The 20,945-nt window shown below is 40.7% G+C and overlaps 1 protein-coding gene across 16 annotated transcripts in view; it reads right to left on the reverse strand.

Moving 5' to 3' along the window:
* Positions 1 to 20,945, reverse strand: part of CALD1 (caldesmon 1) — a 209,596-nt gene that overhangs the window by 12,808 nt on the left and 175,843 nt on the right. For 8 of the 16 annotated variants that reach the window (XM_075115301.1, XM_075115325.1, XM_075115310.1 and 5 more), the window contains 6 exons: positions 19,349 to 19,495; positions 16,753 to 17,749; positions 16,028 to 16,111; positions 10,854 to 11,002; positions 5,813 to 6,068; positions 4,116 to 4,256 (listed from right to left, as the gene is read on the reverse strand). In XM_075115301.1, coding sequence (XP_074971402.1) covers positions 4,116 to 4,256; positions 5,813 to 6,068; positions 10,854 to 11,002; positions 16,028 to 16,111; positions 16,753 to 17,749; positions 19,349 to 19,495 — 1,774 coding nt within the window. The remainder of the gene's footprint in view (positions 1 to 4,115; positions 4,257 to 5,812; positions 6,069 to 10,853; positions 11,003 to 16,027; positions 16,112 to 16,752; positions 17,750 to 19,348; positions 19,496 to 20,945) is intronic. The other 8 variants (XM_075115396.1, XM_075115367.1, XM_075115376.1 and 5 more) reach the window with 1 other exon arrangement.

A 20,945-nucleotide genomic window follows, 5' to 3' on the forward strand; every position in this document is an offset into this window, starting at 1 on the left:
AATGTTATATAGACATGTTCTGTTCTCTGATTGTGCAAGAAATATCTTGCCTATTAAAAATGCAGTTAAAGTGTGGGTGTCAAAGTGCATTGTCTTCTTCCTGTACATTCTTCAAGAACAGAAACAGAATGGAAGAGGCATGAGTTAACACACAATTTGAGCCAATGTCTTGGGAAATAAAAAACATCTAGATATTCCCAGTAGAACTAGTTTCACAAAAAGGTATTAAATGGTTCTTAGGAATTTTAACCTCTCTATTAGATATTATGTGACGGAAAGTATCATAAACTGATATCTAGAAAAACTCTTCTCAAAAAATGGGTCAAGGAGGAAGGGGAATAAGAAATGTATGCAGAAAACAGAAGTCTCTGTATTATAATTTTGTCTCTTATTCAACAGGTGGAAGAACCTAGTGGAAATCCATTTTGAGTGGTAGTCCCTGGGAGTAAAGTGGCTTCTCCTTATCCTCCCTGAGTGGCTCATGTACTCTTTTGCTTCATTAAGCAGTTAGGCTTTTTCCTGCTGTCAGCAGCACCTTGCAGAGTGTGTCAATTTACTCCAGTTTACCTGCCAGGCTAGAGTGCTGCCATCAGCACCAAAGATAGGGGAAAAACAAATGTCACAAATCCTGTTCTTACCACTCTGTCTTCCCTCTGCTGCAAAAGTAGCTCATCTAGGAAGAACTAATTGTGTGGAATCTAATTCTTTCCAGTCACTGCTCCAGCTATCAGGTATTGAGAGCAATAATGAGATAGGACAATACAGGTCTTTAAGGAAATTAAAAAAAAAATCTCAAGTCCTGAAAAGTCCTATCTTCTGACTTAGCTGTCAGCATTGCCTTGCAGAAAGCGCAGGCTGCCACATCAGCCCATGCTTTCCAGGAGACATTTTCTGCAAAGACAGGAGATATCCCAGGCTCCCAGCCTCCTGCCATTGCTTCCTCCCCTCAATGCCTAACAGTTTTTGCATTTCTGTACTGGTGGAGCTCACCCCCAAGAGGAGCCTTAGTACTGAAATATCCTGTTCTCTCCTGATTAATCTAGAGAACGGTTATACACGAAGTCAATAACACTCCTTCCCAAAGTAAACATGAGCAATGAACTTGTCTAAAACAGAAAATGAATAAAGATTATGCAGGAAATCTCGTTCTTCTACTGCAGCACCATTTGTGTGAACTAAACTAGGGAAAGCATGAGCTAGAGTGGGATGGGAGAGCAGCCGAGGTTGTTCCAGTCTTTGTCCTTATTTAAAAAAAAAAAACAAAACAAAAAACCCACACACACAAGAAAAAGGGCAGAGGCTGAACAGAGATTTGGTACTGCTACTGCTCACCAGGACTCCACCAGCCCTGAGAAATCCAAGCTGCTTCCGTCCCTGAGCTAGTGATGAACTTGGCCTGCATTTACTTTGCATGCATCCTCTTCAATGTCCCCTCGGAAAGGGCTAGCCCTGGTGGCTGGGAGGAGTCCGTGCTGCAGTTCTGATGAAGTAGTGTCTCAGGTTTCAGGGTTTAATAAGAGTAATTTAACAGTTAAAACAACAGGGGTTGTCAACACTGTGTAGGCTGTGATATGTTAGAGGTCAGACTAGATAATCACAGTAGTCCTTTCTCAATATAAGATGTGCGTATATTATGTCTGTTTGTATATTTACGTTTATATATGTGCATCCAAGAACCATGCAATACATGGAGAAGAGTTGCACATCGTAGTCTCTCAATTCTGAGTCTGCATGTCATGCTAGTCCATGCCCTGCCCAATGGATAAATGCAGTATCTATAAGATGGTAATGTGCCATGCTCCTTTTCAGTTTATCTCCCTTCTTTCCTTTGTTCTTGTAGTCCACTTGGTAAACAGCATGCCCTACTTCCCTCATCTAAGTCACTCCCAGGAACTTCTTTTTCTTCCCAAAAACTTATCACATCAGGTAGGACAAGGAAGGTGAAAAATATGCTTTCCCAGACTGTAATCTAGGAGAAGTCTGAATATGCACATGTGTCATTATCATACAGTATTTTAGTACCGAGCCTCCTTTTTTTCATTATTAATTCCAGCCGCCCACCCACAATTGTGCATTTAGGGTTCTCACATGACTCATGACACAACTAACCGGATGATACATTAATCAAGGAATAAAGTATGTGCCAGATGCTTTACAAGTCAAAAGATAACTTGGGCAGTGTATAACAAGCAATGAGAAAGCTGTGTGTCAACCAGGTTAGACCAGCCTGAGAAGTCTGTCCAAATGAAAGGTAACAAAATATGCTGTCTTCTAAAAACTGGAGTTTGACATCAAATTCGACATCAGGGTATTAAAATGAGATTATTTTCTCCTCAGCTGTTGACCACAGAAGGCCAAGAAACAGTGTAGGGTATGAAGTTCAACAGTATTACATATCCACTCTGGCCACCCACAGACACTGGACTGTAATATGTACATTATCACCAGTTTCTTAGAGAGAAAAACAGAGAAGGAGAATAAAAGGTGTAGAAAGTTGCATATATCAGTTTTTGTAACAAACAACTTCTACCTAACAAGCCATAAAAACCAGCAGCAATTATCATCATAAAAATATTGGATCTTGGATGCTTAATGACATTTGGAAAATTCCAGCTTTCCTCTAAAAATACATTTAGTAGAATAGTGTAGCATCAGTCCAAAAGTTCTCTGAAGGCTATTAACCTCCTGCCAAATCCAGTGTTTTTTCCCACTCTCCCCAAAATTATGATGTATATCTTTCTATTATGTGTTTTCAAGTATAATTTCCTCTCTTCTGAGTCATCTGTGAACTAAAGCTCCAAAAGCATGTCATAAAAGGCATCTCAATAAACAGAAAGAAGAAAAAGAAGCCCTCCCATGAGGACTGGGAAGAAGCTGTACATTTATAGTGTGTGTAACTGACATGGTCTTTTGCAACCGAAATGGCAAGACCAGGTTTATCTAATAGGAGCAAGTTGTGAAGCTTGGCAATCTTCATTTACAGCTGTATGTATTCTGTCCTTGTATTTCAGGTTCAGATGTGTCTGAGAAGTCAAACAAAAGTGTTTGGACACTGCATTTGCTAGAACTGGTGCCAAAACGGTATAGGCATGAAGTTCCAGATTGCTTCCAAGTATAGCTCTCTGTGAGCAGAAATGTAATTTTGACCAAATGCTTTTGTCACTCAACACATACAGTTCTTAATCCCATGGAGCCATAGACCACTTCATGGTCCAATGAGCTCCTACCTGGTAACCTCCTGCCTAGTTCTTTTCTCTCGTAGTGCCCACTAAGGGGCCTTTTTTGACAAACATTTTTGATTCTTAAATGATGAATGACACAAAATGAGAAAAGAAAAAAATTTGAAAATTTGAAAACAATTAATAGATCTACAGTTTGGGCTTGAGCTGAGAAAGCAACTGGACTGCATACCAAAACAAAGTTCCCAATAATTTCAGAGGGGCCAGGATTCCTCTTCCATGCTGAAAGGCCATTTAATTGATTTATCTGACTGCCAATATAATATAGGCCACAGAAGAACACTTAGAAATTCCTGCAGCAACAGAATGTTTTTTTTTTTCCTGTTATGTAAGAAAATTAAATCCAGCCCAGTACTTCTAGATGTTATTTTTAGGGAGATTAAACATAAGCTAGAACTCCCATATGGGCCAGTTTCAGTTAATGATGATTAGGCTGAATATGCTTAAAGACAAAGTAATCTGGCAAGGAAGAAAGTAATTGTGGATGTGGAAGGAGAGAGAGCATTTATGATCTTTGTCTACACCAGTCCACAAAGCACTCCTATAATAAATTAACACTGAAAATCATCACAGTAATACAGCTCTAAGTTCCCAAAATAATTTTCTTTTGAAGGTGAAGATCATTTTTGGACATTTTTAATCAACAAGAACAGGTAACTCCCAGTCTAGACTCTATTTTTAGAAAGGATTCCTAATTTTCAATCATCCCAATGAATGAAGTCTTTCAGCTAAAGGTTTCAGGTGGATGTTGGTTTCAGAGCATTGTCCCAGGTCTGATTTCAAGTATTTCCACTCTGCTTTAGTGTTTGGCTGTTGGTTTGGACTGCAACCCCCATTACTTTTTATATACTAAATAGATGTTAGTGGGAAGGTTACCTTGAGAGATGAACCTTTAGGACTGAAACATTTAAATGGCTTCTTTTCTTCAGATACCCCATCTTCCGGCATCTTTTGACGTTTCTCAGCAGCTTCAGCCCTTCTCCTTTCAATTTCTTCCTTCATCCTCCTCTTCTCCTCCTTAAAAAAATATGAATGGTCACTTACTCTTTCAGAAACTACATCACCATTACAGGGCTTTACAGTCCTGCAAACATTTACCAAATTTTCTAAGAACAGATTTTCACGCCAGTCAAAAAAGTTCAGTGACCTATGTGAAATATAGCAACGTATTGCTGCTAATCCATCACAGTGTTAAGGAAGAAAGGCAAGGAACACAGCTATTCCATGAAAAATACTGAAATTCATTTCCTCTGTATTGTCATGTATCATCTTTATGCTGTTCTTCTGTCCATTGATTCTGGCACTTGTCATGCAAGGTTAATACTTCACAAGGAAAAATCAATAGGTGCCCAAAAAAGTGAAGATTAAATGTTTACAGTTTTCCCTCCAAACAGATAACATGAATTTTTACTTCATAAGCTACAAGTCAAACCAAAAGCCCTCAAAGCACCGTTGTGAACACTGGTCATCAGGGTCTGACCAGCAAGGTACTGTGCAATCTCAACATCTATTGAGTTTTACTGTAAAGAGCTTAGTATATCAAAGCAATTGGCATTCAGCTGCCAAACACTATTATTATTCATCTACCATCTGTTTTCCAAACAACTAGGATTCCTAAATGATGCACCAGAGATTTGGAAATCCTATTTATAGATTCCTTTGGCAGAGAAAGTACAAGCAAACAGATGTGCTTGGGTACTCAATATTTAAATAGACAAGAATATAAACCTAATGAGATCTAGTCCATTGTAACTATATATAACAGTAGCATTCCAGCTCATCTGCAGCAGACAAATTTTGACATGCACTTTATAATTCAATTTGTGTAATGTCAAAATGACATCCCAAGTAAATTAAGAACTCTGTGGCTATGACATTGCCCCCAACAATTTGCATCCACAAGAAGATAAGAAATTTGCAACTATCACAGATTAAATCCTGACTCATGGAGACATTATTAGAGCCCTGTCTTTCCTGAGGCTAGAGATGTCACGTTTCTTTCTACCCAGGATGTCTGTATGTTTTACATCAGGTCCATCCTAGAGCATCTATGCGATATCGTCACTTGGTATCAAATATGGCATACTTGCAGTTAAATCTGAAGGTTAGAAAATGGGGTGATTTTTAATGCTGGGTTGTATATTTAAAATCAAAGTCTGTTGGGACAGACCATCTCCTGACAGACACGAAGAAACAATGATGCTCAGAAGAGCACACAACCCAGAGGGCCCAGATAAAGGGTGCAATTTTAAGCAAAGTCACAGCAGCAGTTCCCCACAGAGCAATACCAGATCCAAGGAGGAGAAGCACACTTTGGCCTGTAAGCTTGGGTTTCGTCTTGCCTTCCTTGTTGCATGCACCTTCCTCACCTATGAGCCAGTTTCCCATGGCCTCATTCTGCCCTTTTGTTAAATACAGACCCATCCACTTCCAGCCCCACCAACTTCTTTGCCTAAAAGTGTCTGTGCAGACACTGCAGCAGAGAGTTACCAAGTAATGCAAGGCCAGTAGAAGTAAAGTAGTAACAACAAGGGAATAAAACAAGAGTCCAATACTTCATATCTTACACTTACCTCCTCTCTGGCTTTTCTCTCAGCCTCCTCCTGCTTCTTCTTCTGCTCCTCCTCCTCCAGGATTTTTCGGCGCTCCTCCCGCCTTTTCTTCAGTTCATCCAGTTCTGCTGCGGCCTCCTGCTGCTTCTCCTTCAGCTTCTCAAACTCCTCATTCTCGCCTCGGCGACGACGCTGATCTTCTAGCCGCTTTCCAACCTCAGCCTGAGACCCTGGCTTTGCTTCCTCAGCGTTTGTGGTCCCTTTCAAACTGGAGCGGCTGGGAAAGAAATGAGAGGGAAGGTGATGCACCACGGGTTTGCCTTCCTTGCCAGAGCCACCTGCTGCCATGCACTCACCAGCGACATGAGAGCCTGGCACTCAAAGATATCGCTTTATAAGACCTTTTGCTCTTTGCAAACTACGACAGGCCCACAACATTTTCATTAGGAGTTCATAGGCTAGGATATTACAAGGAGCACCGCACCCATCTGCTGCCAGTGAGGAAGGAGTTTCTTGTGTGCTTGTGTGCACATCACCTGCACAACCCTGCCTGAGAACTCAGGCCACCTCCATTTTTAAGATAATTCAGTAACTGAGCTTGAAATATTTAACATCTCATGTAACTTCAGCAAAAGGTGTCATATCTCATCACCATCTGTGTGGTAAACTAACTGTAAACTTACAGTTTCACACCTCTGCTCTGCAGTTTTGGTACAGAGGAAACACTTCCAAAAGCACACTATACATCATACAGAAAACAAAGCAATGGAAAACCATAACTAATTCCTCTCTGTTGATTTTAAATGAGATAAATTTACATATAAAAAAACTCATAGCAAAACAATTATGTTATGTTAACGCTTTGCTTTCAAAGGCAAGTATTTTTTATAAACACTCTAGAAAGACAAGCACCTTTGAGGACAGAATAAATTACTTGCTTTGGAGAAAACAGGAGACAAGAGAAGGGAGAGAATCTTAGTGTTTCAACAGTGTTTTAAAAACCAAAAAAGTTAAAAGTTCCTATCTCATCTGTAACACTTGTCACTTGAACTCTCCCAGCCTGTATGAACAGAAAGGGTCTTCAGATCTTTTGCTGACATTTTCCAGGGAAATTATGACTTCTGGTTAAGGAACTGGAAATTATTTATTAATGGCAACTCTCCACAGGAGAAAACCAGAAGTTTCCTGACCGGCTGTAATATATGAGACAGAAAGAAAGAATACCCCTCCAAAAAATTCCTCAGAGAATTTGCATAGGTGAATTGCATACTTTCAACAGTCAGATAGTATCGCCTAATTAAACAATTACCGCACCGGTGTTTAGACAAATGTCTGCTCCCTGAGTGTGTTTAATATTACCGCAGACAAGGAGATAGGTGCCGAAGAGGTATCAGTGTGCTATTCACAAGAGACAGAAAGGGAATGTATGAATGAATTTTTTTAAAAAAACTTTCTGCTCTGTTCTGATGGCATTTAGAAAAGCTGGATTTCAATAAGGTCATTAATTCAACCAGAGTGTTGCAGAGTATAATACAACAAAACGGTACAAATCAAGCATTCCAACAATAACAATAACTGTCAGAGATTATCAGATTAGAGGTGACAACATGAAGAACAAATATCATATAAAATTGCAATCCAGTGAATCACACCCAATCCTGCAAAGGTGCTCTTTATTCAGATAGATGCCTCATCTAGACGGAGTTAACCATATAAAACAAGCTGTAGGACAGAGCTGAACTACCTGTGATTTCAGTATCACAGTAGAATCTACTAACACAGAGACCTCTGCCCCCACATGATCTTACCAAATTGGATGAAATTCAGCATGCATGATTTAGGAATTGTGTCAATGAAAAAAGTATGGCAATACAGCATAACCAAACTGATGCTATTATGTGAATTCAGCTGCTGTACTTCATATGTGCAAGTTCAACACTGAAGTAGTAGGACCTGGAACTTACTTTGCAATGCGTCACTTGGTTTTAGAAAGTGTTTTCTATGCAGGAGTGTACCATCACAAAGCAAAGCTAAAGAAAAAAAAAATTGCCCCAGAAATCTGTGAACATAGGTACCCCCAGTACATTCTCATGCCTGATTTTCTAACCTAGAGTTACAAGTACATAATATATATTTCCCTAATGTCACCTTATCACAATCCTTTTCTGCTTCAGGTTCTGTTCCTGAATGTGTTTTTGCAGTGGGACTACTTAAACCAGGGAGGTAGAACCACATGATCACCTTCCACCATAAGCATCTAGTTAATGTAAGTGGTCACGAATAAGGGCTCGCATCAGGTAGTGATGTTTAATTAAAGCAGCTCATGCTTTTTTAATGAAAAATACATATACAAGTAACCAAAGCATTGTGAGAAAACTTTGCAAGCTTTATTTGAAACTTCATTTAGCCCATTCAAAAACAAAGCAAGGACCAATGCCTGGGGTGTGAGCTATGATTTTGGGTGTCCTACCTGAAATACCTCTGATAGAGTTTGCAGAGGTACTGACAACCCAAAATGTTTCACGAGCCTCTCTATGGCACTAAGTATTTCTAAGGATCCAGTGCATTTATCCTGCACAGGCCATGAGAAATCCCTGGCTATTTTAAGGCTTTCCTGCTTCATTGCAAGTTTGTAGCCTCTATAGCAAACATCCCACAGGAACCTTACTAATTTTTTTTTCCCTCTTGGTCTCTGATGTCTGTGTTGCCAACCCACCCAGACCTGCAAACTTGAGGCCCAGAGATGTTGCACGAGGTCACTTCTAATAGACATAATTACATCCCTGGCAAAGGGCAGATACTCAGCCCTCAGAATTAAGACAACTAAGAACATAGCATTTACCAAGATTCTCTTAATAAATAGTCACTGTGTTTTATATCAGCACAGACGAAAGGTTATTCCTCAGTGACTTCAGTGAAGATAGCCTCAAGGAAACTAACCACTACTACTCTCAGCTTTCAACCAATAAAAGCCAAAGGTAGAATCTAGTCTTAATTTTTTTTGTTTCACGACCTCAGATGACTATTTTGTCCTCCTTACAAAGCAGAACATTTGAAGTTTCTAGCTTATTTTATTCTCATGCGGTTTACAGGACTTCCCCTACTGGTTCTGCATAATCCAAAATCGCAAACAATAAACTGGCAGTAATTCTCCTTATTTTCCTCCACCTCCCAAACTCCTCTGTTTTCAATGGATTCTGGGAATCTGTGTTCCTTCCCTACTGTCGACATTGGGAAATTAGCATTGAGATGCTGGGCGGAGGAAGAGTTTCGTAAGCACCTCTTTGGTGCTAAGAAATGAAGTTGGTTGCCAGCTTTCAGACAAGGAGGAAAAGGAAAGAAGTGGTTTGTGGGAGCCAAAAATGTCAGAACAATGTGAAAAAAACATGTTACATCATATTTAGGACCTTTGCAGTCTTGTATGAGAATGGGGAGGAAGGCAGGTGGGAGGGGAGATGGGAAGGGGAAGCCATAAAATGGGGTTTTATTCTGTATTTCTCTTAGTGACTGATGTAGACAAACAAGACAAAAATAAGATTTTTCTTTAGCCTCCACTACCCTATTTAATTCTCAATCCTCACCACCGAATGTTAGCCAAGTCATATGCTTCCTAACTAGTATCTGATATTTCATGTAGAACAAGAAGAAAGTTCCAAACAAAGCCAAACAATGTGGGGGCAGTTTGTTAGAAAATAGGCCAAGAGCCTTAATTCATACCTAACAACCCAATGAACACTAGAGCCTCTGCTGATGTTGCCAACCCGAGCCTTCTACTCAAGCTGATAAAAGGCTATTAAACAGGCTTCTTCCCACATTTGGGAAATAATAGAAGAATAACAGAAAAATTAAAAAAGGAGTGGAAACTCAAACCTACATGTTGCCACTAAGGCCTGTCTCCCACAGGAAGTAAAGCAAATTAAAACACAACAAAAATATTTTTAGAAAACCATTCTCATGTTATTGATGATGTGACCCAAGTCATGAAGCAGGACAGTTCTGAGCAAGGCTGATTTCCTGCTATTCCATCTCCATCTCTGTATGTCTTTTGGCCTTAGGTCAGGGTGTCTCCAGGGACATTTGAACTACATTTTATTTTGAGAAAGTTTGTTTTTCCCGGAAGAATCACAAAGGGAATGCTGAGATACAACAGCAAATCCCATCTGCCATGCACAGATTTCTAAAAGGGCCTGCAGAGCTTAACCTTTTCTTTGCCTGTGTCAATGTAAAAGAGGGAGATAGGTGCAGAAATAAAAAATAATTAAGTTTCTAACCTATTCATTCCTGTTTTCCTGATAAAAGGAAGAACAACTGCTCAGCTTCATGGATATCCCCCCACCTTTTAGCAGGCAGAATCCTTTTTTACTAGACTTTGCACTAGAAATTTGTTACCTTCATAGAATTTCCCAACACAGCCATAAAGCCAATATTTCCTTGAAAAGAAAAATAAAAATCCAACTGATACAGCTTATAAAAAGACAAAAATTATAACGTTTTGTCTAGGAGAGGTTTTCACCTAACTGAAAAACACTTTTATAGAGAAGCCATTAATTTCAAGGTTTGCCTTGAAATCAAGAGAGAAGCTCTTTCAACAGTTACCAACTGGATTGTGCTCCATACTGATATGTAGAGTCTGATTAAAAGCAGGTGGGTAACTGGAAATAGGTTATGTCAGTAAAGGTTGAGATCTGACTTAAAAATCAGACAACACAAAATCTGGGCTGTGGTCCTTACTGGCCTCTGTGTAGATATTAGAAATAAATGTCCTTCAGGGAGGGGAAACCCCAGCAGTGCAAAAATAAGGCACTCGTCTCTACTGAGGGAGCAAGACTCTTATTTACATCTGCTTTCTATACTTCGTTTTGTACTGCAACAATGTGGGGGCAGTTCATTAGAAAATAGGCCAAGAGCCTTAATTCATACCTACAACCCAATGAATGTTAGAGCCTCTCCTGATGTTGCCCAAAGTCTTCTACGCAGCTGCTACAAGGCTATCCAAGAGACCCAGAGGTGACCCCCTGCTCTGCTATAACATAAGCAAGCCCAGAGTTCGTTTGGACCTTACCCAAAAGCATTCTCAGTAGATTTAAGTTTTGGGGAAGTGAGTTCACGTTCTCCGTTCTGCGCCTTTTGTTCAGGAACTCCCTTCTTACGATCCCAGATACTTTTAATTTCCTCTTTGGGTGCTTTGCCTTTATCCTTGTCATCTTTTACCTGCTCAGGAGATACCGTAAATCATAGAACAAAAACAAAAAAACAAAGAAGTCACAATGAGGCATTCCAAATAACAGCAAAGGAACACAGGTTTCTTGGTATTAATGATTAACTAAGCAACTGTCTTCAAAATGTTGATGTGCTTTATAGCAGAAGTAGTCTGTAAAGCTCTAAATCATGATCAACCACCACTCTGCTGTCCTGATCCGAATTCAAGATGAAAACGTCTTGAATAACATTATCAGTCTTCTGTGAAAATTTGTTGGGGCCTTGGGACTATGTTACCACATTGTTTCATTCTGCAGCTGCACCCCACTGAGGCACCCCAACCCTCTTCCTCCCCACTGCAGCATCATTCACCAGTTCCCTATTAAAATTTTGAGCTGCAAATTCTTAGGGACTAGGCTTGTTGATACATTCATGGTACAATGTTTAGGACATTGGAGGAATGAAAATAACACACACCACCTTCACCGATTGTTAAGTTTTTTCTACAACGTCCAACGCTCTTTCCAGTGTCATAGCAGATGGATACTTCAGTATTGCAAGAAGAGTGGCCAAAACACAAAATTATCTTTATATCAGAGTAAAACTTACTCTGACAAAAAGCATGGTCCTACCAGGGGCTAGTCATGGATAATGTTATCAGACATGAATATTTAATCCTATGAAGAAGCAAATGTTCTCTGCAGAAATACTAGATCAAAAATTCCTTCTATCTTTACAAAGCTTTGTCCTATAATTCTTAATAGCAATCATGTATGTTTAGTGCATGGATTTCACTCTCCAGTATTCCTTCAGAGCTATGAGCTTGAAGTATTTATCAATACACGAGTGGCCTGATCCCAGCATGCTGAATCACGGCTAGATGCTGATAAGAGGAGGAGGATATGGACTCATTTAAGTTCTTTATCCTCAGGTAGAATTATTCCCACTCAGCTAGTTAGACTACCCACCTAAATAAAATTTCAACAGCAGCAGATGAAATATTTTCTTCCAAAATATGTTTTTTTAATTTTTTTCCCCAGTTTTACCACATTGGAGGAAGATTCTAGCTAGCAAGCAAGAAATATCTTCTGTGAAAAATTCATATGAAGGCCTTTAGAAGAGAAATACTTTTGTCCCTTGGAAGACTGTTGCCATCCCATTTGCTAACTAGAAAGAAAAAGAACTTCCATAACAGTCCTGTCTGCAACACTACTGCCTTTATGGCAATCCAAGCTGCACCTTGAAATAAAAAGCTAATACATACACACTCCCAAATCAAATCAAATCCAACCTCTATCCTTCCTCACCAAAGAACTTCTTGAGGTGCAATACTACTAAAAAAGGATGAGTTCAGAGTCTTCAAATCAAGATCCTCCTGAGGCATTGTATTAAGCTGCTGAGTGAAGCCCCAAAGTCAGCCTCTGACTTTACCTGAGGCCGGTTTGCTTGCTCACAGAAACTCGTACGATGGACAGTACCAGGATGGCAGAGGCTACAAGTGAGTACTGGGTGGTTAAATTACTTGAGCAAATTTTCCAGTTGTGAGGGGTGTTGGGCACAACCCCCAGAGGCATTCGCTCTGTCCTGAGAGCAGGCAGCGGCAGTACAGACTTTCCCCACCCTCTCCTGCCAATGGGCTTTAGCCACAACCTGGCAGAAGCACCCTGACAGACAAGAGGGGAGTTCAGTTTCCATGACTGTGCATTCTTTGGCCGTGACGCTGTGACTGTTAGCAAACAAGGCCATTATTGCTAGCAGCCTCAAGGAATGGCTTTCTGTTTTCTGGGAGCTGGGCTGAGACAACCAGGGCTATTCACTGAGCCTAATGAATGCCATCAGAAAATAACATCTTTTGGGTGCTCCCAAATCTAGACAAGATTGTAGCTAGAGATCATGTTCACAGAAAAAAATCTCTGCTGCCTGTTAGCAATCTTCTAACCCTTTGGTCCCAGTCAGGGTGATACTGAAACCAGTGATGTCGATTGTTGCAAGATTTCACATGCCAGGATGTCTGTGTTGGGATTTTGAGAGCATAGGATTTCCTTTGCTGAGATTTTCATCGAGACCTTTCTAAGCCTCATTAAAAAGCCAATACTTCCAGCTGTCTGATGTTTTGAAGTCCACTGGGGAGGTTCATATCTCTTACATCTTAATTGAAATTGCTGAGAAAACTAATATTAAAACAATATAGTTTGAAAATTAATAGGTTAGGAAATAGCATTTCAGAAGCCAGTAGGATTTATGGTAATGTGTCTGCACTTGAGAAAACCATCAATACAGCTTGGCCTCTTTATTCAAAAAGATGATAAAACATGGTATTACAGAAACATTTCATATCTTTTGGGGCCAATCCTTCTCCTACTAATTTTAATGCCAAAACAGAGATTGATTAGCACAGAAGCAGAAACCATTCCAAAGGCAGGCAACAGAAACAGTACTTTCTCTTGTCTCAGTGCTTCCCTAAATTACAGGTTAATTCAACTTCTGCTGAATTCAGTAAAAAGGACTACACCGACCCCAGTTGGAGAAGACAGGTGGTATTACCCAAACTGAAAACATGCTTTAACAAATCTTGACCACCAAGTCAAGATAGAACACAACCAAAAGCATGTTTAGCTAGTTTCCAGTTTTGTTTATTTGTATTTTAATCTTTCTCTACACAGCTTCTTTCCTGTTAGGGTGTTATACTGATATTTGAGAGCTGAGATTTCAAAATCTAGAGTTTGAACACCTTCAGACTGCAGTGAATCAGATACTGAGGTTGGGACCATGTAGCAAATAGATTCCTTTTTTGGGCTCAGTTACTTGGTGACTTAAAAGCTGTGGGCATCTGGGTCTAGGGCTTCCATTTAACGCCAACTACCATACCCAAATACCATGAGAAAAGCAACTGTTGCAGAATGTCTAGCCAAACTGGAAGCAGGAAATACCAGGAGTCTCACATCATGAGAAAGCCTGTTCTTATGAACTTTCCAGGCCACTTTTGAGAACCAAAAATTGTGGGGCAGTTCAGAAAAGGAGGCAGATTTTACTTACTAATTTGATCAAAACCTGAGCTTTGGGAGCCAGATTTTTGTCACATTAAGAAAGGACGTGTACTCATGTTGCACAACTGCAAAACCAAAATCTGATTATGCAGATACGCTGTATTCCTTCAGGGTCTTGTTCATGATACACTGCCAACCTCTTAAATGCATATATGGTTCAGAAGTAGGCCTCGCTGAGTTTTTACATTCTCGAAGGGTGAGAAGGAGTGGAGATGGGAGCCTGATCTTGACTTGGTTTGGAGTCTGAGATTGTAAATTTTTCTTCACAAGCCAAGAAGCAACTGAGATTTTCAAAACTGAGAAACTGCACAGCTTGATACACATGCAAAAGATTTACCTCTCAGTGGATGGATATTCAGCATTCTGCTAGAAGTGTGACTGTCTCAAACTGTCTCATCTTGAGCATCCAAAAATGGATGCACTAAAATCGTAAGTCACTTTTAAAAGTCTTACCAATTTCCTGGAATAATCTAGGCCTGTGCCTATGGTCTAAAAGCATGATGAGAGCTCCAGTGAGAGTTAAGTGAGCTCCACATAAACCACAAGCAGGACGATTGTGTCTCAAGTCCATCCAGTTGTCCCTCCCACCCCCCAATCAATATTTGTGGTCAGTTACAGCTTCTTTTTTATATTTATTTGTAATATTTAAAGATTGTGTGCAACACTGAGTATTACAAGTCAATTCTGTATTATAAGAACTCTTATATAACCCATCCCTTATTTTTCACGCCGCTTTTTCCTCTGCTTTAGCAATTGGATTAATTTAGATTAGAGTGATTGTTTAGTTTTCCTAGTGCACTATTCTGAAGCATCGCCATTAGGTGTCATTTAACTCTTCCCCTTTCTAGAGTAACTTATTCCACTATTGCCAATCTCTCTCCCTATTCATTAGGAACCTTTCTTCTAATCATCTTCATCGTTTCATTTGCCTTTTCTCTCTCACATGTACCTTACTAAAAATATGATACCTTGGATGATCAAGCCAGGCCAGTGGACATAAAAACTTGTGATACAATTTGCCTCATCACTTTCTGAGAGCAAGCTAAGCATCTACAGCATGTTCCAGATTAATCCAACAGCTAAGGGCTTTGAACCAGTCCCTCTAAAATCCTCAATCCTCCCAAGCAGTTGGACAAATGGAAAGTTGCCTGTTACTAGATCTCTGTGCTGTGGCTCCCTTTAAGCCACACAGATGTGGTTGGACCCAAATACGTATAAACCTCCAAGGCCCAGACCAGTCTCAATGTCTGATTAGAATCAGGTGGTATTTTGATACTTGCTGCATCGAATTAAAAGCAGAGTTGTTATACAACATTAAGCGTGGCTCCCTGTGTCCACCTGTAACCTGAAGGGTAAAGGGTCCCCAAATCTTACTTACCATACAGTAAAACACCATGGCACCAGCTCCTGTGTTTACAGTGGAAATGCAATGCAGTAAATTTTGTAGGTTTTCTCTTTAAAACAAAAAAGAATCTTGGGTATGCATGGTTTATATCATGGGGCATTGCAATTTGGGGGTAAATCATTAGTTAAGGCAGTCAGGTGGCCAAAGGGCCTAGATGATGATGATGATTATTATTATTATTATTAATTATATTATTATTGTAAGAGTAGGTCTCAGTCACAGGGAAAAAGTTCACAGTAAAGTGGGAGGAAACCAGGGAAGGGTGATTAGTTGACACAGTGCTGAAAAATTAATCCCTAGGGTGCAAACCATCCTTGCATTATTGACACAACTGAGTTTCCTGAAATATTTGTTCTAAGACAGACAGGTTCTAAAGCCCCAAAAGAACAAAATACTTAAGCATTTACTTCATTTAAGCACGTAAGTAGCTTCATCCCTATTTATTTCAGCAGATTACCCACATCCTTGAAGTGAAGCATATGCTTAAGTACTTTGCTGAACAAGCAACTTTCAATTATAGGTCTCTTATTTACTTTCCTATCCCAAGTTTCCCTACAACTTCTAAATCAATGCTTTACAAGTTACCTGATCTTTTTTGGAGGTAGGTCGGAGCTTCTCATCTGGTAACTTTTCCTTTTTAGCTTCCACTTTAACCTCTTTTTCTTCCCCCTTTGTTTTTGGGTTTTCAATAATTTTTTAATACAAAAACATTGCATCTGTTTGCATTTTTGCTTCTCCACACTGTGTTCATGTACCAATCCTGTGTGCAGCCACATCTCCATCATATGTTGCTGTGCCCACATCTACATGTGCAGTTGTGCTCCCCTCCACCCTCTCCAAATGCTCCCATTTCCCCATCTGGGTCCTTCTTGTGTGGCATCATGCTCACATGTCCCAGCAAAAAGCCCCTCTCTTGTGATTGCATTTAACACACACGTTCCTCACACAGTTTACCAGGTGCTCATAATATTTTGTGCCAAGATGTGTCTGCCTTCACCTCATGTGTTACTGCTTTAGGCCAGTTTATAGCGGCTGAGAAAAAGAGGCAGCAAAAAAACATGCAGAGGTCTGAACATGCAAGGTTTTCTTTGAACAATGGAGTGAGGTCAGGCACGTTGTGCGCTGCATTATTGGTAAGCAGAAGTAAGGAGCTTTATTTTTAAAAAGAGTGCAAGGGAAAGAGCACAAGTATTAGTCATTTCAATGCAGGAATAGATCTGTGAGGAAATTCCAATTCAATCTTTTTTTTCTTGCATTACATTTCTCACAAACCACAGGTGTCTTATTTTGGTGCAAAATGTTTACTGTACCTGTTTTCTTAGGAAAGCTGCTTGAGGTTTTTCCTCTTGTAATTTCTTCTGTTTTACCTGTTTATCTTCTATTTTCTTTTCTTCCATCTTTTGTTTTTCCTTTAATTTCTCTGCTTCTAGCTTAGCCTTTTCTTCAGCTGCTCTTTTTTCCTCTTCTGCCTTAGCCCTCGCTCTTTCCTCAGCTGCTCTTTTTTCCTCCTCTGCCTTAGCCCTCGCTCTTTCCTCAGCTGCTCTCTTCTCCTCCTCTGCCTTAGCCCTTGCTCTTTCCTCAGCTGCCCTCTTTTCCTCCTCTGCCTTAGCCTTCTCTCTTTCCTCAGCTGCCCTTTTTTCCTCCTCTGCTTTCTGCTTTTCCTCAGCTGCCCTTTTTTCCTCCTCTGCTTTTAACCTCTCCCTTTCTTCTGCTTGCTTCCTTTCTTCCTCTGCCTTTTCTTCATCCCTAAGCTTCTCTTTATCTATAGCATCAGTTATACTCTGCTCCCCTTCTGGCACAGCATTTGTATCATTCTCTACTTTATGTTCCTCTGCATTTATATCTAGATTTTTTGTTTCTAGTACATCTTCTTTATTTACGGATTTTTCTGCTGTCACATCTACCTGATTTTCCTCTATGGGGACCTGGTTTGGCTTCTCCTCCTGTACCTCCTCCTTGTCTTTTTCTTCTTTTTTTTCCTCCTCTTCCCCATCTTGCCTCCAGTTGTTCCTTTGGTATGATTTGGTAACTGTTTCTGTTTCCTCAATCTCATACCGTCCTCGGCGTGTTTCAGCCTTTTCCTCTTTCCCTGTGGTCTCGTTTTCTTCCACATTGTTTACTTCCCTCCTGCTGGGCAGTGACAAGTTCCCATCTGTGATCGTGGGGTCAAATTCCTTTTGACGTTCCAGGGCTTCCTGTAGACGTTTTTGGCGTCTCTCCTCCCGTCTTGCCAGTCTCTCCAGCAGCGCAGCTTCATCATCTGTTCCCCCTGTGGTTGTAGTAGGCTTGGTTTCCTCTTCTGCCACACTACATAAAAGTGACAATTTTGCATTAAAAAAAAAAACAACAAACTTTCTAACAACGTATGCACCTGTTTCTAGAAAAAAAAAAAGCTTGCTGCAATATCATTCCATGGTTTGAGAACACAACAGGTTGCATACTTCAAGATTTAGTAGAATGGTTCCAGGGATTAATTTTGGCATTTCTACATGTATAGGAATGTGGTGTTTCACAATATCAGAGCCTGGGAAGGTTCCCTTCTCGGCAAGCTCCAACAGCCACTGAAGTCCCCGGGAGCCTTACTGACCTCAGTAGGCACTGGAACAGTCCCTGATGCTTCGAGCAGCTGCAAAATGAACAACACTGAAAAATTCATCCTCCCCCTCTACACCCTGCAGCAGAATACTTGGAAGACCTTAGCTTGCTTTAAGGCCCTCTTCAGCTTGGCCTGAGGCATACATGTCTTATGCACAGTCTTACCACCAGGCAAAATTTTTCAAGATGCTACTCAAGCAAGATACTTTCTGACTTAAGTGAACTTCTCTAGCAACAAGAAGCTACTCCTGTTCAGCAACAACATCTACAGATACAGTCCATAATGTGATAGCCTGGCAATTAAGGGTGCAGTGAGCTTAAGACTGTCTGTACAGGGACAATAATGTGTTAGAAAACGGAGTGAGCAGAGCACCTAATTTAAGACATGCTATTCAACACCAGCAGGTATCAGGACTGGATCTTGCTCTCAGTCCCTGGAGTTTTTTTTGACTCCTTCAAAATCCAGCTGTATAATTCTCCTGCGTGCAGGTTTCTTCCCTCTTTTTAGCTTCCCCCCCCTCCCATTGTAGAAAAAAAATTATAATCTACAATCAGAAATGTTGCCGTTTTCCTATGTATATCCATTCTCCTTGTCTTTCATAGAATGCTACTTGTGCTCAGTATCTATTAGCTTCATACCACAATGTCTATTTCTGGTCTTTTCTGTCAATTCTGTTATGACTACTGGAAATCTGGATATATTCTTTGTGACTACGTGAAACTGAATAAGTGATGGACAGACTGGAAGCCCAGCTCTGCCCACTCAACACATGACACGTGGCACCTCTCTCCACAAGCTTTTCTGCTGTTTATAGCTGTACAACCCTAAAAATACCAGATGAGGGCTGAGGTCTAGCACTAACGCCCAGCACCTTGCAGGCATGTTTCAGCTGCACCTTGAGGCCTGGGTCCCCACCAATCCCATGTGCCTTGGCCCCATGACACCATGGCCCCTATAAGCAGGACAAAAGATGTGGAGGTTTGTGAGGCCAGAGGCAGTCATGCCTGAGGGAATCTGACAGCAGGATGCATCAGGTGTATTTCCTTCCACGAGCCCCAGCTGAGTTACCTCACAGACAGCCCTGAGGAATGGGTTATGAGCATGGCCTTAAGCCCAGCTTCGGTCATGTTCCCACCCCACTGTGTAGACACAGCCAGTGGCACTCCTCACAGTGTTAGGCCCTCTTCAGAGCAAGGATGGCCAAACCTGGTGTTTAAAATTTACGTAGCAAAACGGGCCCCTTCAAGATACTTCTCCACTCTGAACAAATATTACTGTTGACTTGTTAGTAAATAACATCAGATGTTTACCTGTTTTGAGCATTAACTTCTGATTTCTCTGTTATTTCTCCTGATAGATCACCTTCTTCCTTTTGTCGCAGCCTCTCCTGTCGAGCCCGTCGGCGACGTTCTCTGGCGGCTTCTTCCTCATCATCGTCATTTCTTTGGTAAGACAGCCTGCAACAGAGCGTTAGGGATATGAAAAAAAAAGGCAGCTGTAGCATATTGGACACTGTGACTGAAAAATTACAAAAAGCTGTTGATCAGAGCACAGTAAGCATGGCTGCAGTGGCTGCTCCATACGCTATTTAGAAAATAAGCTATCGAGATGCTGTCAAGTTTTGTTTTCTTTTTCAGAAAGGAACTTTACAAAATAGTCATAGTGAAGGCAGCAGCCTCACCATACTGACAGTGTGCTCCTAGAAAATACCAAGACCATAAAAGCCCAGCTCACAACTGAGCAAACATCCTGCTAGACTGCACCATGATCTTGCCAGTATGCACACAACAGCATTTGAGCGGACCATCGCTCAAGCCCATGTAACTGAAACTGGACATAGCCAAGCAGCTTTTCATTAGCCTCCTCCAAAAAGAACATGCTTAAAATGGTGACAGTATTCTAAAACTGACAGACTAAAAATCAGAGAGGCACAAGTATGACAACGGCTCTCAGTGCTCAGTTCTGAGTGCCAAACATCTGACACCCACAAAATTTTTGTCAGCCCAGAGCCCTGCCAGGCCAAATCATACAAGATTGCTGCTATGATGAAAGCCTATGGCTGAGAACCCACTGTGTTCATCTAGCCAAACAGATGATTACATTTAGTTTCATCCTACTTGAAAAGGAAAGCAAGACATTACAACCCTAATAATCCTGCAGTCCATTCAAATCTTTGCTGAGATGCAGTTACTGTGTGAGATAAAGGGAAAGGTCTGCATTCCTGTTATCTTTTTGCACAGGGAAAGTGAAATAGGAAGCTAACGTGTGCCAGACCCGGTCAGGACATTCATCTACTTCACTTCCAGCAATGATCTGATACATGATAGTTAAGAAGTAATCCTTCCTTATGTAGTCACCCATTTAAGTTAGCTGTACAGAAATGCAGGTAGAGAAAAAAGGAGCTCTGCTCTGAGTAAAACCAGGCATAGTGAAACTTATATTCAAGGCATATTTTAACATTAAAAGCAGCTAAAACATTTTGATTAAGTCACAAATTGGACTCTGGGTCCCAGCCTCTCCCATCACCTTGTACTGGTCCTGCTTTTCTCTTTTTCTGAAAGAAGTGAGGAAGTACAGGTTCAGCAGAGACTGAATCATCCCAGTTTTGCCTTAAAAATTAAAAATGGAAGTTAAAAACCCAACACAGCTGAGCCACTTGCCAGACCTGGAACAACAATTTCATTCCACACAACCTTTCTTGGTCTAAGTGCATGAAGGATTTGGTTTGCTGCTTTCATGCTCCACTTCAAGAGCTTGCAACCTTTTCTTTGTAGAAACAGCTTCTCTCAAAGAGGGTGAAAAGCATGAACAGCACGGCCATGAACGATCACAGTAGGGAAAAGAGGAAGAAAGGAAGGAAACTAATTAAAAGCACTAGAGGTGACCAGGGAAGACAAGAAAAAACAC

The sequence above is a fragment of the Phalacrocorax aristotelis genome, chromosome 1 (genome assembly GCF_949628215.1).
Source record: "Phalacrocorax aristotelis chromosome 1, bGulAri2.1, whole genome shotgun sequence".
NCBI lineage: Eukaryota > Metazoa > Chordata > Aves > Suliformes > Phalacrocoracidae > Phalacrocorax > Phalacrocorax aristotelis.